General features: G+C 32.3%; 3 protein-coding genes across 5 annotated transcripts in view; 1 reads left to right on the forward strand and 2 right to left on the reverse strand.

Moving 5' to 3' along the window:
- Nucleotides 1-599: 599 nt before the first annotated feature.
- LOC108747736 (protein lin-54 homolog) lies at nt 600-9,779 on the reverse strand. Of its 3 annotated transcripts, none has more exons than XM_018485438.1 (13): nt 9,715-9,779; nt 7,524-7,912; nt 7,132-7,452; nt 6,649-6,873; nt 6,345-6,560; nt 6,136-6,255; nt 5,228-5,365; nt 4,773-5,030; nt 4,358-4,545; nt 2,247-2,490; nt 1,681-1,877; nt 1,212-1,398; nt 600-758 (listed from the first exon to the last, which is right to left on the reverse strand). In XM_018485438.1, exons 2-12 carry the CDS (start codon nt 7,899-7,901, stop codon nt 1,215-1,217), a joined length of 2,469 nt encoding a protein of 822 aa, XP_018340940.1. In that variant the 5' UTR covers nt 7,902-7,912; nt 9,715-9,779; the 3' UTR covers nt 600-758; nt 1,212-1,214. The 3 variants fall into 3 exon arrangements, with proteins under 3 accessions (XP_018340940.1, XP_018340932.1, XP_018340921.1); XM_018485430.1 differs by having other exon boundaries at nt 600-833; XM_018485419.1 differs by lacking the exon at nt 9,715-9,779 and adding an exon at nt 9,011-9,365 and having other exon boundaries at nt 600-1,398.
- Nucleotides 9,780-12,676: 2,897 nt separating this feature from the next.
- On the forward strand, nt 12,677-19,791 carry LOC108747729 (splicing factor 3B subunit 1). Its single transcript, XM_018485405.1, has 19 exons — nt 12,677-12,704; nt 13,198-13,376; nt 13,570-13,741; nt 13,910-13,989; nt 14,131-14,298; nt 14,694-14,910; nt 15,127-15,531; nt 15,759-16,222; nt 16,314-16,671; nt 16,784-17,076; nt 17,197-17,322; nt 17,436-17,657; nt 17,732-17,914; nt 18,041-18,229; nt 18,418-18,593; nt 18,683-18,955; nt 19,112-19,328; nt 19,412-19,599; nt 19,743-19,791. The coding sequence occupies exons 1-18, from the start codon at nt 12,677-12,679 to the stop codon at nt 19,568-19,570; spliced, it is 3,909 nt and encodes a 1,302-aa protein (XP_018340907.1). The 3' UTR covers nt 19,571-19,599; nt 19,743-19,791.
- A 2,895-nt stretch (nt 19,792-22,686) lies between these two features.
- The window catches only part of LOC108747430 (actin-binding protein IPP), a 4,289-nt gene continuing 584 nt past the window's right edge, over nt 22,687-26,391 (reverse strand). Inside the window, exons 2-7 of the mRNA XM_018484879.1 lie at nt 25,369-25,894; nt 25,061-25,226; nt 24,595-24,941; nt 23,898-24,244; nt 23,530-23,750; nt 22,687-23,368 (exon numbers count right to left, since the gene is read on the reverse strand). Of these exons, the coding sequence (XP_018340381.1) occupies nt 23,132-23,368; nt 23,530-23,750; nt 23,898-24,244; nt 24,595-24,941; nt 25,061-25,226; nt 25,369-25,894 (1,844 nt within the window). The 3' untranslated portion in view covers nt 22,687-23,131. The remainder of the gene's footprint in view (nt 23,369-23,529; nt 23,751-23,897; nt 24,245-24,594; nt 24,942-25,060; nt 25,227-25,368; nt 25,895-26,391) is intronic.

The following is a 26,391-nucleotide window of genomic DNA, read 5'->3' on the forward strand; positions in this document are numbered from 1 at the left end:
AAGAACGACATTGTTTACTTCACTTAACATCGATAACCTAAGTTACAAGCCATTAAAAACTAGGGATGAATTAAGATTTAAGAGTATTAACGGATAACAGAATTCTTCATATGAAGTATTATACCTTTTACTGAAAGTAGAGCTTTATTTGATATTTATAGTGCTATTGTATAAAACACCTAATATTCAGTTAAATAAGATATATAGTGTAAATATAACATAGAACTCTTTAATATGCAATTACAGGAGGAAAATCCTATAAAAGCTAAAGTCGCAGTTGTCATACATCATATATTAAAAATGTTAATGTAATATATATTGTAATATATATATCTATATAAATATTACTAACATTAACATTACTAATATTGTTTCATTAGTATATTTTGAAATATACAAATGAAGTTTTTATATATTTGTACTATTATTAGTTAAAATACAAGCCGTAGCAACTGTGATTTAAACCATTATAGGCACTTTTCTATGATTAAATAAACTTGTAAAGAAAGGCGCAAGTCAATGAAATTTTTATAATTATTTTAATTTTAGCATCTAATATATATTATTTCGCAAATATAACGACTTATTTCTAAAAATATATGAAATGCAACTGATAGACTGACGAGATAAAGTCACGAAATATTTTATCATCTTCTTTGAACACTGTGTATATTTGTTGTGGTAATGATGGTCAAGCAATTCAACTGCAAGGTGAGTAGCTATCGCTTCTTGTTTATCAACATGTCATTTACTATATCCTGAAAAAATATGTACCAAATACAAAATTTTCATTTATCATCAAAATGACGCCATTTCTTTTGCCTTATTCAAAACTAAAAAGTTAAACATGATTTATTTTTAAAAACAAAAATATTCATTATCTTACATTGATGTATACATTATAGAACATTTTTCGTTTAGTCAAAAACTGAATGAAGTAATTTGCTCTCATTTATAGTTCTATGTATCATTTCCATATGCTATTATTGGGAAGCAATTCACGTGCGGAATTATTCGTCATAGACTCGCTTTGAAAAGCATTTAAAGAATAATTTAATGAGTTTAAAAAGTTCCCCAAAACTTCTCGTGTTTTATCTCGTGTAATATAATGTCTTTGGTACCAACACACATATATACTATCTTTATTTATATCCAATTCTCATAATCAATAGTGATAGATGAAAATTACAATGCAAATATCGCACGTGCACCTGCTAAGTAGCTTCAGCTTTGTGCGCTGACTCAATGATCTCCTTTAAGCATCGACCAAATTCCTCAATAATGAGACGCTGGGACGTCTCGTCATCAAGCATATTACGTTCCGCTTCTTCTGCTTGCGCCATTAAACATTGACATGTTATCTCTACTACTTTCTCCGTTAGAAAATTGAATGGCTGTCTATAATAAATAAAAAATAAACATAGCTTAAAATATATAATAAAAATATATGAAATTATGAAACGTACAATGGAGGAATAAAAATGAACTTGTACTTCGGTGTAATACATACATACATTGGTGTGATGAGCGGCGCATATGTATGTATACTACACAGGTATATTACACCGAAGTACAAGCTCATTGTTGCTCCTCATTGTACATATCTACTATCATATTACATCTACTTTACTTCCAGAGTTTTTAAAAATTGTAATATTTATAAAGAATATCTTGTCATACCTTGTACCAGTATTAGATGTTGCAGGTGGCCTAAATGCCATTTCGGATAGTTGTAACTGCGTCTTATTTAAACTAAGCTTAGTTGTTTTGACTTCAGCTGTTTCCGCCAGATCTTTTAAAGATTTCTTCTGTAAAATTGGATCGACAATATTGCGACAGCCTATACACTTACAATTTCCAGAACATGGAATTTTTGCCTGAAAGGCAAATATTTAAATTATATTTAAATTATATTTAAATTTTTTGAGGCTTTCACTGATGCTTTCTATATAAAAATTATACGTTTTGCGGGTTAAATCCGTAAAACGCATAATTTTTATGTCCTAACGATATCCGGTTGGATAGTAAAAGTGTCGGATAATATCAGATATCGGATACTTTCCGGATATCCGGTGCATCCCTACTAAATACGTTAGTTACATATTGTCAGGAAGAAATATATAGTGTAATAAAAGGATAGAAAATTAAATTAAAATTAAATGTTTTGTTGCATTTTTGCAAATCAAGAAAAAGTATAACTACAAGCTTAAGTGTTTGTTAAACAATATCTATGTAGTTCAAAATACCTCGTAACATTCACAATAATTTTTGAGGCAACCACTACGTTTGCAATTGCAGCCTTTGTTATGTCTCCTTATATCTTCGCCAGTCTCACGACCTTTTCCAATTTTAGGCCGGAAGGCGTTAGGGTTGCGTTCCAAGCAGGATTTAATTGCACGCTGCCGTTCTTCTTCGTTACCAAGATTGTTTGAGCAATTATTGCAATTGCACATGTGACAGAATTCACCGTTTGCAAAGCAATCGCAATAACTGTGAAAGATTTCTATTTAGATTTTATTCAAATAATATGAACACTACTTAAATTAAAACATAAGCAGATTACAAGCAGATTGATTCTGCTTTAAAAAAAGTTTCAACTTTTAATAATTTCTAATAATTCTTAATAATTCTAAAATAATATTTACTTCAATTACACTTGCTCAAATTTCAACAATTTTTTTAGTATGGAATATTACATACATCTTAATGAATACTTTTAAAAAAATGCTTTTAACTGTCACACTGTTAGATATGAAAATAACAAATGAAAGTAAAAATCCCAAGCCTACAGAGTGTCCCGAAATTGCTTGCCAAGCGCTCTTGTACAGATAGGGGGCGGACTAAATTGAGTCGAAAAGTTCTCTACCATTTCCTGTACCATTGTCCTGTACCATTTTGCAATTTTCGCAATAGTTTACATATTAATTATTAGATATATTATTAATTATTAAAATTAATTATTAATATATTAATTATTAAAAATCGCTGAATATTAGTTTCCATTAATTTTTTACTCAAATATTACAACTTTATAGAAAAACAGCAAGAGATAAAAATTGTTTATTTTTTTCTCATAAAGTTCTGAGAATTTTTTTCAGAATTTTTTAATACCGCATTTTCTCATGTTGGTAAAAATAATTACCATTAAGAAAATGCAGTACTAAAAAATTCTGAAAAAATTCTTAAAATTCTGTGAGAAAAAAATTATTGAAGACCAATATTTGGCCATTTTTAGCAATTAATATCTTGTTAACTATTGCGAAAATTGCAAAATGGTACAGGACTTTTAGACTCAGTTTAGTCCGCTCTATCTACACAAGAGCGCTTGGTAAAAAATTTCGAGACCTTATATAAAAGATATATATTTATAAATTAATAATCAAGAAAATTTTATTAAATAGTTTGGTAAATCTCCAGATCCCAGGGGATCCCCCCCCCCCCCTCCCCAATGACCTTAATCTTGACATTGTTGTCAAGGTCACTCTGAGTAACCTCCAACAAGTTTTAGCCATCGTCCGTTAAAAAGTTATTAACAAAAGTTTCAAAAATTATGTATTATTTCCGCTATACATATACAATATTTAATAAGTACTATTTTGTATTCCTTCCCTTACTTAGAAATGTTCGACTTTTCACGCAAAGCAACTCTCACTCCATCTCCCTCCTGCTTTAGGAGCACACACCTTCCACGCAAAGCGACTCTCACTTTTCCCCATTGCTTTAGGGATACACGAATTCCACAATTGTACTGCTGCACGAAATCGAAATCCAACAATTACGGAAGTCGTGCATCCATTTAGCAGGGGAAGAGGTGAGGTAAGTATCGCTTTGCGTTGAAGTTGTGCGCCCCTTAAGCAGAGGCGGGGAAGGAGATGGGGTGAGAATCGCTTCGCGTGGAAGTTGTGCGCTCCTAAAGAAGGAAGGAAGGTGAGGTGAGAATTGCTTCGTGTGGAAGTTGTGTTACGAGACGTGATATTTTTAAATAAATTAAATAATATAATATAGAACTAAGAACCACACAGGATAATGTGTGAGTAACAATATTGTTATAAACAATCTAAATTCGTACAGATGTTTCGACCCCTATCGGGTCCTTTTCAATTAAAAAATAATACATTTTCAGTTAAAAAATAATAAATTAAAAAATGTTACAGATAACGTTATATTTTTGAACTATTTGTTATTGTTAATAATTTTTTAACGAATAACAAGTGACGGCTAAAACTTGGAGGTTACTCAGTCTCATGATCTTGACAACATATGTCAACGTCAAAGTCAGAGGGGGGATCCTCTGATTTGGAGATTTACCAGTAGTGTTTTTCAATAAAATTATAAAATTTTTAAATAAAATACTTACAGCTTAAGACACTGTGATTTGGTGCAGTTGCATGGTTTTCTTGGCCTGATACCATTCGGCTCCACATTGCTGTAAACTCCTCTTTGAGAATTTTTTCCATCAATTACACATAAAGTCGCTGTAGAACTTTGCGAACTTCCTAAGAGACCTGGCGTTGTTGGAGACTTTAATTTTACCTCATCTATTGACTGCCCAGAAATAGCAATATTTTATATATAAGTTTTTACAAAATTGTAACTTGAGATATACATATTTTCAGAAAAATTATGTGAAAATCAACTGCGGTACTTTATAAAGATAAAAAAATTTCTTGGAATCTCTCATAGGCTTAAAGTTTATTTTTGAATTTATTAAATATTAGTGCGCAAGAAAGAAAAGCATACAAATTGAATGATCACATAAATGGATATTGAACCTGTTGTTGTTGAATATATTGAGCAGGTAGAACAACAATGTTCCCAACATTTGGATTGGTTGACAAGACTGCCTGTCCTGATGCTAATTGGCTTAATGCTGATGCAGGAATTGCCACCGCATTCTTTGACTGACCACCGACAGCTGCTGTAGTAGCAGCCGCCGCAGGTATGAGTAATTTTTGGCCACTACTTGTTGTCAATGTTGCCTTTGGTGCAACAGTTCTCAAAGACTGATTTCCAGTATTTAGCGGTACAACCTGAATAAAAATCATATAAAAGAAATATATATCACTTATGATATACATTTTAAATATTATATATAGTACCTAAAATATTGTAAAATATTATCTTAATATTAATAGAATTTCTGAAATAAAAAATAAACACATATGTATAATTTGTCCTCTATATTCCTCTTGATAAAAAATTGTTGTTAAACTAAATTTTCATATACCTTTACAATCTGTTGCTGATTTCCTATTTTCTGACCGATACCTACAGTCTGAAGTGTTGCGCTGGCCTTTGTTTTGCCCACGGTAACGACATTGGTAGATCCTGTTGAAGGGGTACTAACTAATCTCACATATTGCACCTGAAAGAAATTGTATAAAAAATATAATATATATCTATATGTATACATATTATACACATATATATACAGGGTGGTCCACTTAAATCGATCATCTGAAATATCTCGCTTATTTTTGATGATATAAAAAAATATTTCAAATGAAAATGAAATGGTTTCAAGGGGGATATATTATATGTTGTTTTTTTTCTAGATGGAGGCGCTAAAAAGATATGAAGGTTATTTCAATTTTTTAAAATGGAATTGTATGATTTTTTTTACATAATATAATTTTTCTAATTATTTATATATAAGTATTAAGGTAATTATAAGTATTAAAGTTAATAAGTATTTATTAGGGTATTATTAAGGTAGTTATAAGTATTATAAAGTAATATAAAAAAAACCAATAATTTACGAGATATTTTATACTTTATTCCGGCATATATATTAACATAAAATGTTAAATAACTCGTAAACTATTGGTTTTTTGGATATTACTAATACTTTTATATGCAGAATAATTAGAAATCATGTTGTATAAAAAAAAACACAATTCCATTTTAAAAAAGTGAAGATAACCTTCATATCTTTTTGGCGCCTCCATCTAAAAAAAATCCCAACATGACCAAAATACGTCCCCCTCGAAGTCAATCCATTTTCATTTGAAACATTTTTTTATATCATCAAAAATAAGCAAGATATTTTAGATGGCCAATTTAAATGGACCATCCTGTATATATACACAGTTATAATTAATCAATTAAAAATTATGAGATAATTATAAGATGTACTTGTCTTCCGGACATCTGAATTTGATGAACTTGATTTGATCCGGTCACAATGTTCTGATTAGCAGGTATTCTAATGACTTGTTGTCCACTCCCAAGTACATTGCTAGGTTTCAAAGAACCCTAAAGAAAGAATTTTTATGATGTATAATTTATCAAAAGATGAATATAATTTTCAAAATGTAAAAGAATATAGTTCATAATCTTTCAACCTGTCTAATGATCACTTTCTGCGGATTTTGCTGCGTGGATGACTTGGATGTAATGAATGTAGGCTGTTGATTCGTCGTCGTTGAGGACTTGGCCTGAATATTCAGGGTTGGCGCAGGAAGGATTTTTGTAGGTGATTTTACAGTATTTGTTGGTATTATGGTCACTTTTGATTGCTGAGATGTCGAAGACTGTAGCAACTTGTTCAATATCACACTCTACAAAAAATAAAAGAATATATGTATAACTATTGTTGCGCAAGATGTATATGACTTGTAATCTGTAATCACATAACTCGAAACAAACCTGTTTTGGCGAAGATGTCGGCAAAATATGTTGTTTGTTGGTAGAGAGTATGGTGCCCATCTGGGCCAATGTTATATTTTTCGTCGGGCTGACATAACTAGAAGAGGTATTATTGAGAAATTTAATCCCCTGAGCCGATTGATTTTCGCTTTGTGAACTCGTAATGAGAACTTGTTGAGTACCAGATTGTGATTGATTTCCTGTCAATATCATCTTCGTGTATACCTACAAAAGATATTGTAATTTGATATCTGATATATTATTTTACGAGAATAAAGCGTATATAGCTTCATGTAAGAATGGTCAATGAGTTTCAAGTTCGATTCTTATAGCATGCTTCGGTTTTATACAAAAAAAATTGAAATTTTTGAGTAAAGAAATATATAATACAAATGATAATCCGATCCGGGAATTCATATTTTAATTGCATTTCAAATGTGTTATATAATTTTACGAAGAATTCTGAGGATCATAATATCTTACGTTACGCCCTTGCGATACATTTTGTGTTGTCCGTTTCAATGCAGTTGGCTGCGAAAACTTAACATTCTGCATGTTACTGATCGTGATGTTCCCAGAGGCACTAGTTGTCGTGACAGACTTGGCGGGTTGCGTCCTTAATTGAACGACGCTCCCATCCACGGATTTTCCGGTAATCAGAGTCTGTGCTAAAGATTGCAACTGTTCAGCTGAAGCTGTCGGTGGATGTGAAATTTTTAAAATTTGGCTGGTGCCCTGTCCACCCACAGGTGATACTATCATAATAGACTGGCTTTGCGTAGTTGGACAGATGTTTGGTTTTACCTAAAGAAGAAGTTCTTGTAAACAGAGCATGGCGTTTAAACAATGGTTTCAATTGCAATTGAAAACGTTACCTGGACTGCTGACACCGGTACTCTCTGCATAGTGGGCTTCGTTTGAAACACAATATTCTGGTTGTTTTGATTGGCTATCGTGTAAACGTGCTCAGTTTGCACTTGTTCAGAAATTTCAGTCATCTCCACATCAGGTACTGTCGTATCAGTCTCAACGTTCTCGTCGATTACTATTCGCTCATCTGTCATAACTCCCTCCGAGTTTATGCATTCAAGTTCTGCTTGAATATTCGCAAACTCCTCAAAGTCGTTCGACGAATACTGTTCGTTGCCGTGAGACAAAGTCAGTGTACTGAGATCGCTGTCTCCCAGTGTGCGCGAATCCAAAGTCAAGGGTTCTACTAGAGCCCTTGTGTTTTGTCCCTTATTAGTGGACATGATGATGATACCTGAATAAAAATATCAGCGTCATGGAATAACAGATATTCATAATCTATTCTTATTTTAATAACTTAATGTCTTAAGTAATCTTAAAATGCTTATACAATCTTCTAATTTATGACATCTTGAAACTACTTGAGACAGTCTCAAATATAATAATCAACTGAATACCGATCATAATGGAAGTTTACAGTTAAATAGCTGTTCAATAACAATTAAATGTAAGAAATATAAGTTTTTATTTATATAACATTAATTCCATTTGCAAAACAATTAAGGAGATGCTCGAGTGACTAAATTATCGATATTACAGTCGTATAAAAATCTCTGAATTGATGGAACGGAATCAAAAATTCTTTTATAAGATTAAAATAAATGCAAAATTGTGAGATGGTACAGTACTTCATACTAAAATCGAAAAAAGTAAAAAACTTACTTAACTTTTTTGCAATTTTAGTATAAAGTCCACTGTACATCTCCTAATTTTGTGTCTACTTTAATTCTGTAAAAGAATTTTTTATTCCGATCAGTCAATTCAGAGATTTTTATGTGATTGTATAATTTTATCACCTCAGCATCCCCTTAATCGTAAGTTGCAAGAATGCCTAAATATAATTGCAATATAACATGTAAACATAGCTATAAAGTATTACTTTGACAAATAATACTTTCTTTTTCACAATGATATTATAATGATCTTGATTGTAAAAAAAGTTCTTGAAAAGTAAAGTATTTCGAAAGCACAAATGTATAATTAGATTGATATATAAACAATATTAAGATTAGAAACATGATCATTCCTAAATTAACTAAGTACAAGTTAATATATATATAAAGTTACTTTCAATATTAAATTTTAAATTTATATATTCAAATTATTTAGAAACTTGTTAGGAAGAAATTGACCTCAAAATAAGACAATCTATTGTCACATGAAGAATGCTGAATAGCATTTAGATAAATATAATTAATCAAGCCGTAATTAAACAGCAATCACATAAATTTACACACATTCGCCTGACAAGAAATCCAATTATTTAATTGTTCTATCACAAGCGCGATTTTTATACGAACGCAAGATCTATACGCTACACGCTAATAATCACCTCGATTACGTCGCTCGTTGCCAATGTAGTTAAGAATTTCAAAATAGTGTGGAGGTGCGATTTAAATTCGTCGTGATCGTGCTTTTGAAAAGTCGCGGGACGTCGATTCGGTCATTCACCCGAGTGAAGTTTCACGCGATCGTGTATTCGAACACGCTGAACGCGGACACGAATTCGAACACGCTGAAGAGGGAAGTGAAAAGAGTGACGGAGAGAGGAAGGAAAAAAATGAAAATAAACTTAAACCGAGAGTGCGGAGCGCGAAGTCGTCGTGGAACATCAGCGCCATTTCTCGGGGGAACGCGCCATTTTTGCGAGGCAGATTTTCGAGCGCGTACACGACAGCTCGCTCACGAGCGGCGTGCCGCGCCAAGTACGACGGGTCCGGGGGCCCGTCGTGTGGCACGCCGACGGACGAGATGTCGCGGAGAACGTCGCGCGCGACGGCGCGTAACCGAGACGTACGGCGCGGGACCTAACCTCAAACAGAGTTTTCGTGGATAGCAGCAGCAGCGGGAGGGGGGTGGGAAAAGGGGGCGATCGAGCGGGGTCGAACGAAAACGGCGAAATCGAGACTTCGTCGCTGGAGAACGTTGCGAATACCGTGCGTTGTTCAGAATCTCATCCTCCAGACAAGCGACGGGATCCAGGACGGTGCAACGGGCTCGATGTCGCGCGTATCTTATTGTTGGGCACACACGTACCTGCGCGTTCCTTAGATAGCTCGAATTGTTCAAAATCACGCGCCCACCATTGCTGGCCCACAGTGCATCGCTGTCGCGTGTGAAAATTGCGGCTGGGAAAATGAGCGTTCCGCGCGATAACGCGATCGACCAGGCCGATCGGGTAAAATGCGTGACGGTAGGACGGATACTATCGTATGCGACGAGCACGGATGAGACATAGACACGATTTCGCGCACTTTGTGAGTCGTCGAGAAATTTCTCGCGCTTACGCGGGCGAAGATTGAACGGGTTGACGAATGACGAAACTGTCGAGCAAGATGGGAAACTTCCTGCGTATCGTCGAACGCGACACCACGGCATCATCTGGCTGGCGAAGGATGAGTCGCAATGGCGGCGCGCGGCGCGTTCAAATTTGTTCACATGAGGATTGATATTGTACACATATATACAATGAACTCGACTGTAACCTGCCATAAGAATATAGTTTTATTAAATAAATATTATGTATTTAAAAAAATTATGTATTAAATAATATTAAAAATTATTAGTCAATACTTAAAAATTAAAATTATATATAGGCTACGAGTAAACGCTGGATGTCGAGTGCTAAAATGTTATTTAATATTTAAAACGTAGATAAGAATATACGAAAGACATATCTATTGTATATTCTTATCTGTTTTAAATATTAAATAGCATTTTACCACTCGACATCTAGCGTTTACCATGTAATATTAATTTATTATATGAAATATATATATTAAAATATTAGAAAAACATGTTGTTTATATTGAATAATGTAATTTATTATAGATGTATAAGTATGACTTTACAGATGTTTTGATAAAAAAATGCATTGATTTGAAACATAAAAATTATTTTTACTTTATTCAAAGTATGTTCCATCGTAAGTCACAATCTTGACCCATCTTTCAGATAATAAACGGATTCCATCCTGGTAGAAGCTTTTGAAACAATCCAGTTATCAAACCAATTTTTGATTTCTGGTAAATGTTAAGAAGATCCCGTTCACCTCAAATTTTGATAAAAATATACTCAATCTATGCGTTTTTGCACGAAATGAAGGAATCTGGTAGAAAAAAATGTCTTTCTACCCCACGAACCGAGATATTAAGCATTAAAGTTGACGACTATTTAGGTTAGAAAATATGTTAGCCGCGAAATACTGCGAGCATGCGCTACGGTCACATTTTCATGGTCTATGGTCACGTGCTTCAAAAATACAAAAGATCAGTGCTTTAAAAACACAAAAATACTGCTTCAAAAACACAAATATCAGTACTTTAAAAATACAAAAGTACTGTTTCAAAAACACAAATTCACTGTTAATGCAAAGAATTTATGTATTTAAAGCAGTGAAGTTATATTTTTGAAATAATACTTTCGTATTTTTAAATTTCGCGGCTGATATATTTCCTAACCTAAATAGTCGTCAATTTTAATGCTTATTCTACAAGGAGTTTGTAGTCGAAAATTTTAGTAATCGGTTAAGTTCGCCAATCAGCGTTAGTCATAAGTTGGCTATTAATCAACTTCACTAATAAGGGTATATTCACACAAACTTGCATAGCCACATAAGCGTATGCATAAAGAAAATTATCCAATCGCATTTCTCCTATAAAGACGTACGTAAAATGTGATTGGATAATTTTCTTTATGCATACGTTATGTGGTTATGCAAGTTTGTGTGGATATATTCTAAGATTTATGGTAAATCCACACAAACTTGCATAGTTGCATAAACGTATGCATAAAGAAAATTATCCAATCACATTTAATGTGCGTCTTTATAGGAGAAATACGATTAGCTAATTTTCTTTATGCGTACGTTTATATGGCTATACAAGTTGTGTGGAAATAGTCTTAAGCGAGGAGCACAGACTTGCAAAACGCAGATATAAGAAACGCAAATATAAGAAAATCAACCAATCAGAATCCTTTATTTTACGAAAAAGAAGGAAATAAAGGACTTTGATTGGTTCATTTTTTTATACCTCATGTGTTATACATTATGCAAGAGTCTGTGCTCTCCGCTTTACCCTTTAGGTCTAATGACAGAGGCCCTGTCCGCGTTGCATGAAATCCCTAAATATTTTTGCACTTAAAATGAGATAGATATATTTAGCTTTGAAAAGAGAGAAAGCGAAGTTGCCGAGTGCAAAAAGTGTGAGCAACGCAAACAGATCTATACATGTACTGCGTTTTAAAGCTGCGTCAGTACACACCAAGTACATGTATTGCCAACTTCAACATAATACCAGCAGTATGACTATCGCCAGCTATTAAAAAATTTTATTAAAATTAAATTATTTAATTTATGGATTAATTAATAATTAATTAATCCATAAATTATCTATTAATTTATCTATTTTAATTATTAAAATTTTATTAAAAATCATTTTATTTTAGATAAAATTAATAAATTATAAAACTGATGTATAATAATTTCAGAAATTCTCTTCCTTGTCAACTGAAATTCATTTTATATATATATTAAATAAAATATTGTACATTAAATATTATATGTATATAGATATTATACCATTTTAGTAATAAAATTGTAAAATTTAGTAATAAAATAGTAATAAAATTAAAAAATTGTAATATCAAAATGCGTAAAGGAAAAGTAAAGAAAGCGGCTGAAGGCTTTTAGAATTTTGAATCTATAGATAGGATTTAATTGCTGGCTTTAAATTCATTTGTCAACATAAAAGTGTTTAATAATCCGTTAAATATTTAATGAAATATAAAAAAAACATTTAACAATTGCGAATTCGTAATTTTACCGCGCAATTGCTAATTAAATAACTTTAGCTGCCGACTGAGTGCAGCACGTGCGCGTCAGTAGATTCAGTGTATCATCTTATCAACAGCAATCTGATGTATTGCTGAATTCAGCGTGTCTAGGTGCGTTTCGTCCAATTTCACCGTGTCCGTCGCTTTTAGAAACTTCATCGCGATGGACTCGATTCCGAGAACGCATAAAGGTATCCTTCTTCATTTATTATTGACCTTCGTTAATTACGACGTTCACGCAAACTTTAGTGTGGAATAAGTATCAGCTGAAAGTGACAGAGAGTGTCGGTCGTTTTGCTCTGCCCAATGTGTGACTGACGATTGTACTTTTAATAGTATATAAACAATAACTATTAGTGAATTATTATTATTACAATTAATGTGATATTTGGAGCATTCCTTGCACCTTAGATTGAATGTCGGACGTTTTCGAGATACGAAGTATCAGCGGTTTAAATTGCCGAACGATCAATCGAACAAGCGACTTTGCATCGTGATCATTTGCACACATGTCGTGTTTTTTGTTTGTATACATGTTTTATTTTATTTTTTATTTTATTAACATTACTTATGTCATTTTATCTTACTTGAATCTATGTATTTTTACTTATGATTACATATTTTTACTCTTATTATATTTTACTACATTTTAATATGATGTTTTTGCATTAATCTGTATTACAGACATTGAGGCGCAGATAAGAGAGATACAATCAAAGAAGAAGGAGTTATTGAGTGCAGCATCTGAGAAGGAGCAGGTTGCTTTGGGAAAAACTGGTTTCTATGATCAGGATATATATGACAGTAGCAACAATAAATTTGATGGTTATGTTACATCAATTGCAACAAATGATGAAATTGAGGTATATCGTTATAATGTATTTTGAAATATATTCATAATTTTTAATTAATAAATTTCACTATTAATAATATTATTTTTTTATCCATTTCTTATTTTTTTTAATTAGAGTTTATATTACAAAATATAGTTTGTAAAATTTATATAGTTGGATCAAACTCTTGAGATTAATTTAGACTTTTTTGTAATTTTTATAGGATTATGATCCGTTTGCGGACAAACGACCCACCTTAGTTGATAGAGAAGAGAAGGATTATGATCCGTTTGCGGATAGACGACGACCTACCATAGCTGATAGGGAGGATGAATATAGGCAGAAAAGACGTAGAATGATCATTTCTCCCGAGCGTGTTGATCCTTTCGCTGAAGGTTGTTATAATTTTTTATAACTTGAATTTTAAATTAGCTATAGTAATGAAATAAACAAAACTATTAATTATCTGAAAAAAAAAAACATTAAATTATTATGTGTGTGCATATCTTTTGTGTATTCAAGTTGTTAATTTAAAAATTATAATTAATTTCTTCTAATTACAGGTGGCAAAACCCCCGATATTGGTTCCAGAACATATACTGAAATTATGCGAGAGCAGATGCTCAAAGGTGAAGAGACAGAAGTATGTTAAATTTTAATATTAAATTTGCTGAATATATTTTACACATAAAAAATATAAGAAATATTTGAAAGATAAATATATAAAGATTAAATATATTTTTAATGATAAAAGCATTTTAATATATTTTGCATTTTTATACAGCTGAGAAAAAGATTAGCAGAAAAAGCAAAGGATGGCACTTTGAAAGCTAACGGCGAGCCTAAACCAGCTCCCAAAAAAAGAGGTCGTTGGGATCAAACTGATGATACTCCAGTACAGAAAAAATTATCTGGTGCTTCAGCAACACCTACTTCTTGGGATAATGCGGATGTACGTTTGCCATGTTATTCTTACAATGCCTTAATTTCTTTTATTTAAATTTACTGTTTAAAATTTAAAATATCTTTAGGAAAACACGAACATCGACATTGGTTGCGTTTAGAGAATGTGCTATTTCTTAGGGCTGTGTCATTTTATCTTTATTGTTATTAATTAGAAATGAAAGACAAACAAAAATAGAATGACGCGATAGCACGCTTCTCGAACGCAATTACTGTGTTTTATAAATTTTATCACATTTAGTGGTTTTGTTTTCCATATGCTTATTCACTTCTATTTTATTACACTTGCGAACATTCATTTAATTTAATATAATATTTTAATACTAAAGTGACATCTAAATTTAATTTTCTTTTGTTATAAACATTTTTTTATAACTGTTGCAGGTAACACCGGCTGCTATTAGGTGGGACGAAACTCCTGGCCATGGCAAAGGAGCAGAGACTCCTGGAGCTACTCCTGGAATCAGTACAAGAATGTGGGATGCTACACCAGCACATGCAACGCCAGGAGCTGCGACTCCAGGCAGAGAAACACCTTCTCATGAAAAAACTGTTACAAGTCGAAGAAACCGTTGGGATGAAACTCCAAAAACTGAAAGAGGTATTGAATTATATTACTTTACTATAAATAACTATAAAAATAATTGCAAATATAATTGCGAGAATATCGGTGCTAATTTTTACAAATTTCATGTAATCAAGAAATTTAAAATATAAGTACATCTAATTGTATAATTATTAATATATTAAGTACCATAATTATATAAATATATGCATAATACAAAAATAATATAAATACATATTAATTTTATTTTAGAAACACCTGGACACAATAGTGGTTGGGCAGAGACTCCAAGAACTGATCGAGTTGCTGGGGACTTGATACAGGAAACTCCGACACCTTCGGCGAGCAAAAGACGAAGTCGGTGGGATGAAACGCCATCAAATCAAACGCCAGGCTCAATGACACCACAAACTCCAGCGACACCTCTTGCAACGCCCCATCAGGCAACAATACTGACTCCAAATGCCGTCACGCCGACAGGACCCAAGGCGATGGGTTTGGCCACTCCAACCCCAGGACATTTGATGTCTATGACGCCTGAACAACTGCAAGCATATCGTTGGGAACGCGAGATAGATGAACGAAATAGACCCTTGTCTGATGACGAATTGGACGCTCTATTTCCTCCTGGATACAAAATTTTACAGCCTCCAGCAGGTAAAAGGAGTATAGAATCTGTATTTTTCTAGTATTTTTGTGTGTATTATTTAATATTTTGAAAATATAATTTTTTGTTTTTAAGGAAGTAAAAAGCTGAAGCTTCTAAAATTTCTAAAAATCTTGGAGACAAATTTTTATAACAATTATCGAAATTATTTTATGAAAGAAATAGAAAAATTGAATATTTGATATTTAAATATGTGTGCATAATTGTACTTTTTCAGGATATATACCTATTCGCACACCCGCTAGAAAGCTCACTGCAACGCCTACGCCTATCGCTGGTACACCTCAGGGTTTCTTCATTCAAACGGAAGATAAGAGCGCTAAATATGTGGATAATCAACCGAAGGGCAATTTGCCATTTATGAAGCCGGAAGATGCTCAATATTTCGATAAACTGCTTGTCGAAGTGGATGAGGAAACGTTGAGTCCTGAAGAGCAAAAAGAAAGAAAAATCATGAAATTGCTTTTAAAAATAAAAAATGGAACTCCTCCGATGCGTAAAGCTGCTTTGAGACAAATCACCGATAAGGCAAGAGAATTCGGCGCTGGACCGTTATTCAATCAAATCCTGCCACTTCTCATGTCACCTACCCTTGAGGATCAGGAACGTCATTTACTGGTCAAAGTGATTGATCGTATTCTATATAAATTGGACGATTTGGTGCGACCGTATGTACATAAGGTAATTATTTTTGTTTTTGCGTTAACAATTATTTCTTATTTTACGTCGTATTTGTTTTACTTTGTTTTTATTTAAATTGCTGTTTGTGTAGATTTTAGTTGTTATCGAGCCTCTGCTGATCGACGAAGACTACTATGCTCGTGTCGAAGGCAGAGAGATTATTTCTAATTTGGCAAAAGCTGCAGGATTAGCTACAATGATTTCCACAATGAGACCAGATATTGATAACATCGATGAATACGTGCGCAATACGACAGCAAGAGCATTCGCGGTTGTTGCATCCGCCCTTGGAATTCCTTCGCTTCTGCCATTCTTAAAAGCCGTTTGTCGCAGCAAGAAGTCCTGGCAAGCACGACATACTGGTATCAAGATCGTACAACAAATAGCTATCTTGATGGGTTGCGCTATTTTACCACATTTGAAGAGCTTGGTGGAAATTATAGAGCATGGTAAATATAAAGTTAACGCATATAACATATTATTTTGTCTATTCTGTTTCCATATATTTTAATTATATTTATTTGTTTTTTGGAAAAATAAACACGGCATGAAATATTACAGGTTTAGTGGATGAGCAACAAAAGGTACGAACCATTACTGCGTTAGCCATTGCTGCGCTGGCTGAAGCAGCAACACCATATGGTATCGAAAGCTTTGATTCTGTGTTAAAACCACTGTGGAAAGGCATTCGCACACATAGAGGAAAAGGTTTAGCAGCGTTTTTAAAAGCTATTGGTTATCTTATTCCTTTGATGGATGCAGAATACGCTAATTACTATACTAGGGAAGTAATGTTAATCCTTATACGTGAATTCCAATCTCCCGATGAAGAAATGAAAAAAATTGTATTGAAGGTAAGATTTCATTTAGCGTTACAAATATAATATCATTATAATACTATAGTTAATGAATTAATCATATTACATTGAGTATTTTTTTCTAACATTCTGTATAAATTGTGTTTTTAAAAATAGGTAGTTAAACAATGTTGTGCGACAGATGGTGTGGAAGCTCAATACATAAAGGATGAAATCTTGCCTCACTTCTTTAAACATTTCTGGAATCATCGTATGGCACTGGATCGTAGAAATTACAGACAGGTAATAGAGAATTATTTTGATAATTTCAGGAATAAATTTTTAATTATGTACGTAACAAAATAAATATAAAATTATAAATAATATAAAAATTATAATAATAATTAAAATTGCAGCTTGTAGACACAACAGTAGAAATAGCTAATAAAGTGGGTGCATCAGAGATTATTAACAGAGTAGTAGATGATTTAAAGGATGAAAATGAACAATATAGAAAAATGGTGATGGAAACAATTGAGAAGATAATGGGCAACTTAGGCGCAGCGGATGTCGATTCGCGTCTAGAAGAGCAACTTATTGATGGAATTTTATATGCTTTCCAGGAACAAACTACTGAGGTTTGTTTTGGATCTAATTAATTAATAAATTATATTGATTAATAAAATAATTCGGACGTTTGATTTTTTTATAGGATGTCGTTATGTTAAATGGCTTTGGTACTATTGTAAACACATTGGGTAAAAGAGTAAAGGCATATCTTCCTCAAATATGTGGTACAATATTGTGGAGATTGAATAACAAATCTGCAAAAGTCAGACAGCAAGCTGCAGATCTTATTTCGCGCATCGCAGTAGTTATGAAGACTTGTCAAGAGGTAAGTAAGGAATGCATTTTTTAAATTTCTCAATTAATATAATATAATATTTAATAAATATATAGAGATAAAGAATGTAATAAGATAATAAAAATAAAATTTAATATAAACATGCGATATTTCTAGGAAAAACTGATGGGCCATTTAGGAGTCGTTCTGTATGAATATTTAGGCGAGGAATACCCAGAAGTACTAGGTAGCATTTTGGGTGCGTTAAAAGCCATTGTTAACGTCATAGGAATGACGAAGATGACACCACCCATTAAAGATTTGTTACCAAGGCTTACACCGATCTTAAAAAATAGACATGAAAAGGTAAAATTTGTATATATATTGGATTGTATACAATTTGACGTAAATTATTTATTAGATAAAATGAAATTCTTTTAAAATATTATCAAATTCATTCATGTTTTGAATGCTATTCTATGTTTTGAATATTATACTTTTGAATGCTTTTGATATACTCTGCCAAATTTAATTTGTTATTAATTTTGTTGTAGGTACAAGAAAATTGTATTGATCTTGTGGGCAGAATTGCAGATCGAGGTCCCGAGTATGTTTCCGCTCGAGAATGGATGAGGATATGCTTCGAATTGTTGGAACTACTGAAAGCTCATAAAAAAGCTATTAGAAGAGCGACGGTAAATACTTTTGGCTACATTGCCAAAGCTATTGGGTAAGTCTTATTAATAACTATATATATATGTTTTTATATATTTATATACAAATATTTATATATAATATTCTTTCGTCTTTTTCAAACAGACCACATGATGTCTTAGCAACGCTTCTAAACAACTTGAAAGTACAGGAACGTCAGAATCGTGTTTGTACCACAGTCGCTATTGCTATCGTTGCTGAAACCTGTAGCCCTTTTACAGTGCTACCTGCATTAATGAATGAATACAGAGTACCCGAGCTAAACGTGCAAAATGGAGTATTAAAATCCTTATCGTTCTTGTTCGAATATATCGGCGAAATGGGTAAAGATTATATATACGCTGTCAGTCCATTGCTAGAAGATGCACTTATGGACAGGTAAGATCTCCAAATATTACATTAATTCTATTGTTACGATTATATATTTTATTCTTTTTTTTGTTAAAAAAAACTTTTCTATTAAACTTTGAAGTTTGTTTACTTTTTATTAAATTATTTCTGATCAATTTTTTCTTTTCTTTCATGGTTTACTAGAGATCTAGTACACAGACAGACCGCCTGTGCCGCAATTAAGCACATGGCATTAGGTGTTTATGGATTTGGTTGCGAAGATGCATTAATACATTTATTAAATCACGTATGGCCGAACGTTTTCGAGACCTCGCCGCATTTAGTCCAAGCATTTATGGATGCTGTAGATGGATTGCGCGTTGCACTTGGACCGATCAAAATTTTGCAGTATACACTACAAGTACATGATTATTTTAATTGCGTAAGCTCACGTATTTTCTAGCTATCAACAAGTATTAAATGTATGCATTTGCTTTTTTACAGGGTTTGTTCCATCCAGCCCGTAAAGTTCGTGACGTTTATTGGAAGATATACAATTCTCTTTACATTGGCGGACAGGATGCTCTCGTGGCTGGTTATCCTCGCATCATGAACGATCCAAAGAACCAATATATCAGATATGAATTGGATTATGTATTGTAGAGAACTTGCAGCAATAAGACAATTCTAAGTTTCTTATATATCTATAAGTATAAATATTCATCCGTATTAAAAATTCATCGTTATAAAGATGAGTTTGAACGAATTTTGAAGTTTTCTTTCTGAATTTTTACGAAATTCGCATTTAGAGCATGAAAAGAGTTTAATATTCCAGGATATGTTTGGAACAACTACATATATCATGCCATCATTTCCAATTTCTAGTAAAGAAGGCAGAAGATGTATTATCTTACATTTAATTTAAAGTATAGATATTGTTCTATATGTCGATCTTGAAGATATGGAAATGTCGACACATAATGAAAATATGCCAGGTTGTATTCTACTATTTTAGATCGTAATCCTTTTTTTAATCCTAGATTGGAATTAAAATTGTTTCAGCTTTGAATTCCATGGATTTTGGGATTTTTATCAATGTTTAGAGACTTTTAGGGGTCTTAGATTTTCTAAATTCTAAATACTGGATGCTAAGTCTTCAGGATCTCAATTTGTTTAAAAAAACTGTTCTAAATTTTGAATTCTGTTAATTTAAACTGTAAAGCTATTTAAAAAGAAAAGTTCATTATTGACACTCTTCGAACAATTTAATTTTCTAATGCAATGTATTATTTCTATCATTTGATCAAATAGTTTATTATTTATAATGTAATGACTTGATGTAGATACTCACGAAATTGTGTGTGTATGTATGAACAATTTTAAAAGTTACAATTTTTTTAATATAACGAAAGAATAAAAAAAAGACAAAGAGAAAGAGAAATATAAAGCAGAAATATAAAAATAAATTTTTATAATAACTTGTATATTAGTAAAATATAAATAAGTTTGTCTGAATATTTCTTGGAAAATTTTGACACATTAGATTTCGTGAGTCACTATTTCTATGAGTATTAATATTACTTAGCAACAACGTAATATTGCTTTTGAATGATGAGCACAAATATCATCAAATAAAAAAAGATCATATTGTAAATAATTTCCCTGTGTTCTTTGTTAAAAAACTCACATTAATTATAAAAAAATAAACTATATGTAGGAATTAAATAAATGATTTCTTATCATTGAAAAGGATTTTTGAAATTTGAAATGAACGGAATCGGCACTAATTATTTTAGTAGTTTTTATTGGTTGATCACAAATATACATAAATTGTTGTATATTTATCATTTTATATATTCTCTAACTTTCTTTTAATGACTTTTACTTAAAAGGGATAAATATGTTAGAGATGCCCATTGTTTCAATTATCTTGAAAGTTTTTCTAATAGAGATTAAAAGAGTAAAGAGTATAATATTTAAAAATATAAAAACTAATTGTAAAAAATTTTAATTTTGTACATTTATACATATATACTACATCATATATTATCGCATGCACATAAAATCGTAAATCCATAAATTGCTAGATTCACTGGATTCATTAATATATTATTAGATTTTTCTGTTCATGTCTAAATAAATTCATAAATTCGTGGACATTTTATCTACAAATTTAGAGAAAACATAAATTTCTTTTCCTACAAATGTTTCATTATCTTTGTTTTTGAAACAATTTAATATCATTTCGTAGTAATCTAGGATTAAGTAAGATTACAAATGTGTCATTATGTAGACCTTTTAAAATACCTACAAGTACTTACAGACAATCTATTCACAATTACTTTCACAAATATAAAATCCGCACGCGTTATGAATAAGTTTCTTGTATTTATTTATATAATACATTTAGGCCAATAGATTTAGCAACTTATGGATTTACAAATTTACATATAAAAAAATATGCAAAATGAGATTAAGTGGTTATCTTATTCCTTTTTATCTTACAATGAAGAAAGGAAATTGAGATTCAAAAATTTAGTTAATTATTTACATTACATTAGAAAATTGTTTAACAAGGTCATCTCGCCATATTTACCCTGTACTGAAAAATTTAAGAACAATCGAATATCATTTCACGGATGTTCATGTATGTAGCACCGAACACCTTTGAACAAATTGGATTGTTACATTGACGACTAATTACAGAGAACGGCGGCAACTCTTCGCGCGATTCTTAGATTATTTTTATAAAATGTGGCCTTAAACTTTATAAAACATTAGACGTGCTGCTCCGCACACACGCTAATTTTAAGAAACATTATTTTATTACAATAAGGTACTCTGAAATCTCTGAATTTTTAGCTGTATAGTTCCAAAACGTTAACAAGAGTTAAAGGTTCCAAGACTTTCCGATGGAATTTCGAGACGTGCTTTTATGTTCTTTAGATTTAGACTGCAATTTCTAAATGATGATTGATTCTTTTGGACTCTCAATTTGAAAATTTTAAAACAATATTTAATTTTACACTTTTATTCTTTGAATTTTAAGATCTAATATTTATGCATATTCCAATTTTGTTTAAACTGTGGAATCTCTTTGATTCTGTAATTCTTTTACTTTTGAAGACTTAGACCCTTATGCTCCAAAGATAAATATCTTTGGAATCATCTTATACAGTTCCTTACACACATCGCTTAACGAATTTATTAACTTGTAGTGATACGATTAAAATTATAATAACTTTGGTATATGACTATATTATATCAGGAGGCTCAGTCCTTCCTAGCGTACATAATTTTAATACTCGTAATTAATAAAATATAGTTAATACTTGTTAATTAATAAAAGTATTCAAATATTTCTGCACACCGTACGTCAATATTCGGTTTTTTTTTTAAATCTGTTGCATATTATAATTTGATTATAAATAAATAATAGAAAAAATACATTAGAGATCTGATCTACAGTTCCGAATAATAATCATCTTGTCTAATTCATTTGCCTATTCACGCAACAAAATAAAAACGCAAATATAACATATCATAGATTCTCCATAATCTTGGAATTTCCAGTGAATTTTAAAATTCTGGAGACTTTGAACTATATTTTAGATTTGGTTTCACAATTTGGATTGTAAATTCTTCAGATTCTATGACTCGAATTCAGGATTAGAATTAAAAATATTTAATTTAAAAAACTCAAATTCTCTGTGTGTGTGTGTGTGTGTGTGTGTGCGCGCGCGCGAGAAACTTTATCCAACTAAATCGAATTATATATTATAATAGCATATATATAATTATATATAAATCGAGTTTCTTAAATTTGGGCTGTTTCATCCTGAATACATCAAGATTCATTCGTTACATTTCTTTCCATCTCTTTTTTTAGGTTCTTCAACCTGTTAGTTCCTATAGATTAGTGATTACGCCGTATATCTATAAGAAATAATAAGTAATCTTTTCCAATAACAATATACGATTTTTCGAAGTATATCACGTTTTTCTACATAAATATCTTGAAAATGCCGTTGGAATATTTAGAAATTAATAAAGCTACAATTTCTTTAGCAGTGTAACTGACTATCTAGCTAACAGATACAATGCTCTTGGTAAAAATGGACAACGCAGAGCAGATACAGACATCGAAAAAAAGAAAATAAATTGGAAAAATAAAAAGGCATGATCAATACGTCAAACGGCAAACAGATCTTTGCGAAATAGCAATCAGAAAGGTGTAACGATCGCCGTCGCTTCGCCTCTGCTTGATGGCAAAGAGGCGCACTCGTGCCATTTATTCGTGTGTGGATCATAACATTCGACAGTAGAAATTGTGATTTGCGTGCGGTAGAAGTTTATCTCTTGCGACTGATCGCCGCCTATAACATAAAGCCGACTGTCGGCCGCTGCAACTGCCGGATAAAATCTACCCATGCTCATGGGAGCGACGGCGCTCCATTTGTTCTGAAACATTATAACAAATTTGTTGATCAGTTAAGATTATATTAAATTATACTATTTTATAAATATCTATTTATTATCATTAATATTTATTATCATTTATAGAAAAAACGTGTATATTCTACTTACTAAACATATATAAGTGATAGTTAAAAATAAATTACCTTTTCGAAAGAGTATCTTTCAACCGATGTCAAGACCTCCTGATTCTTACTGGTACCGCCAACGACGTACATATATCCATCGAGGATAGTGATTCCCATTTGCGAGCGTGGTGTGAGCATCGGGGCCAAGTAGTTCCATTCTCTGGTTACGGGATTGTAGCTTAACACATCCTGTCGATGTCGACTATTATGGGTACAGCCACCCACAATGTAAATTAATCCTATAGGGAAAATTTATGAAAGTTATATTATAAATTTTCAATAAAAGTTTTTACTGCCGTTAAATAAAAGAAAAGATGTTTATAAATTTAACTGTTATGCAACTATCATAATTATGATATTATTGGATTTAGATTTGAAATTATTACCTTCGTACGCTACGACACCCATACTAAACCGTGGCTCCGGAAGATAGCCTTCGAGAGTCCACGTGTTGCTGATGGGATCATATATCTCGATGGAGCCGCCGATATCTTCACCCACCCATCCACCGAACGCATACAAACTGTTATCCAAGGCACAAAGACCGAAATCGCATCTAGGTTCTTCCATACAAGCGATGGGAGTCCACACATTGTCACGAGGATCGTAGCATTCGCAGTTGGCGATAATGCAAGATTCCAACTCACCACCGATAACATATACTTTGCCGTCCAATAGAGCTACTCCAGGTAGAATGCGTCCTATGCTGATTGGAGCTACTTCGCTCCATTCTCTAAAGAAATATTTATTTATTAAATAAAGAAAGTCAGATTTTGTTAATTCTCTAACAAAACTTAACATTAAGAAATTATAGAAAAGACCGGATCTTGGATATCCGATGTTACATTCTTTCCGGATATCCGATATCTGATAATTTTATAACACAATCCGATGCGTTCTTTAAAAAAAAAAAAAAAAAAAAAAAAAAAAAAAAAAAAAAAAACCAACCAACGAGAAAGAACAAATAACAATGCTTAATCAAACTTTTTGTTCTGGAAAGTTTAATTCAAGTAACTAAAAACTTATTGCATTTCATTTTAACAGCCAAGAATTGTAAAAAGAAAATGTTGCAGAAGATTGTACCCAGTAAATATGTCATATTTCTCGATGCTTTCGTAAGTACTCTCAGCGGTTCTGCCCCAGCTATCCGCAGAATGCTCCCGCTTGGATCCGCCGATTACCAGAATGTTCTTCCTGGCACAGATCCGGGGCTGGGCATGAAGAGGCACTAGGCAACCTTTGTTCGAGACTAGATCCGTTTGTATAGATCGCAGCGCGACGATTAGACTCGCGTCCTTGCAGTCTAGGATAATACGGTCTAGTCTTGCTAATGAACACAGTCGCAAGCGTACGTGGCTGAGGATCTCAAATACGTAGCATCTCCGCGCAGGGATGTCGTGAACGATCCAATTGTACGCAGCCTGGAAGACCTGTAAAAAGTAAAAAAATACGTTTATGCCACATTTTATATGTCAAATGTAATATATTTTTCGAATATGTAAATTGCAATTATACACTTGGATTATTTAATCTCCTGGGAATAACAAACCTGACATTCGGTATCGATGTGAATGTAATCGCTACTAAGAAATTGAACAAGATGTTCTTTGGGCAAGTCCAAAAATTCTTCCTCCTGACAGACTTGAGGAAAATTGGCTTCTATAAAGCGTAGGGCAGTCTCCAAAAGATCTAGTCTGTTATGTACTTCTGCAAATCTGCAATTAACAGCAATGACACATGTCATCATATAATTTTTCTATAATTTTCCTGTTGCATTGACTTTTTATTGGATTTTTTTTTTTCATCTGTTTTCAGAATATATTTTAATTTAAATTTTTACAATTATAGTCTCCTCACCTGTAAATTCCAAGGGCATTAGAATAATGCAGTTGCTGTTTGAGATAATTGATACAGCCAGCTACCACATCATCTAATTCTAACATGTCAGCGGCAGCAAATAATTCCTGTACATTATCCTGCGTGATGTCTACATTGCCACTGTAGATGAAGTCCACCAACTGAGAGAGAATGTGAGGAGAGATTGAATGGATCTCCACGAGCTCCTGTTGCTCCTCAACCAGGCCGACAGTGAACATGGCATTGAAGTAGGCGCTACCAGCGGCTAGTACTGATCTGTGTGCCCTAATGATTCTATCACCCGCCACCAGTCCCACATCACTGAACTTATTCTCCCGCCTCTGTACATTGAGATTGTGTAAAAGCTTTGGGGGATAGTGACCAACTGCATAAACGACACTGGATACGTCAGACGATTGTTTCACTGATTGATTAGCAAAATCCATGTCAGAATTGTGGCCATTTTTCAAGGCTGGTGCCATGCCATCAGCCATGAAACCATCAAGATGTCCTTTATCCACAAATCCTACAGAAAATTCAATATGAGACAAATAATGCCAATTGCATAGACAATAACATAATAGTGTTTTGGCAAATAAGCTTGCTCTTTGACATAATATTGTAAGAATATAAAATTCAAAACATTTGCTACACATGTAAACAATAAAACAGTATAAGGATTAGTGGTTTCTAATAATCCTAATAAATTAAAAATTTATTAATATAAACAATTTAATATAAAAACATCATAATTTATTACTTTGGTTCATGCACATAAACAGTACATTTTTAATTTGATTCAAAAATTCTATATTATGTGAATGACTTTTGTTTTCTGAAATATATAGAGTAACATAAAATACTACATATCGATAAAAATATGTATAATTACAGATTTAATACAAGCTTCAATACTAGAAACATTTCCAAACATTATTGTCTTAATTCTTATACTAAAAATATAAATATTATAACTCAATAAAAAGTTGGACACTATTTTCAAATATATATATATATATATAT

The sequence above is a fragment of the Trachymyrmex septentrionalis genome, unplaced genomic scaffold (assembly GCF_001594115.1).
Source record: "Trachymyrmex septentrionalis isolate Tsep2-gDNA-1 unplaced genomic scaffold, Tsep1.0 scaffold108, whole genome shotgun sequence".
In the NCBI taxonomy this organism is placed as follows: domain Eukaryota; kingdom Metazoa; phylum Arthropoda; class Insecta; order Hymenoptera; family Formicidae; genus Trachymyrmex; species Trachymyrmex septentrionalis.

Coding starts and splice junctions, on each gene's coding strand:
- LOC108747736 (XM_018485438.1), bottom strand. CDS start 7,901: ATGTCCACTAATAAGGGACAAAACACAAGGGCTCTAGTAGAACCCTTG. Junction 6,256..6,344: donor AGAAAGTGATCATTAGACAG/GTTGAAAGATTA, acceptor TTCTTTCTTTAG/GGTTCTTTGAAACCTAGCAA. Junction 5,366..6,135: donor TTCAGATGTCCGGAAGACAA/GTACATCTTATA, acceptor AATTTCTTTCAG/GTGCAATATGTGAGATTAGT.
- LOC108747729 (XM_018485405.1), top strand. CDS start 12,677: ATGGACTCGATTCCGAGAACGCATAAAG. Junction 17,658..17,731: donor TCCAGGAACAAACTACTGAG/GTTTGTTTTGGA, acceptor ATTTTTTTATAG/GATGTCGTTATGTTAAATGG. Junction 19,329..19,411: donor TTTTGCAGTATACACTACAA/GTACATGATTAT, acceptor GCTTTTTTACAG/GGTTTGTTCCATCCAGCCCG.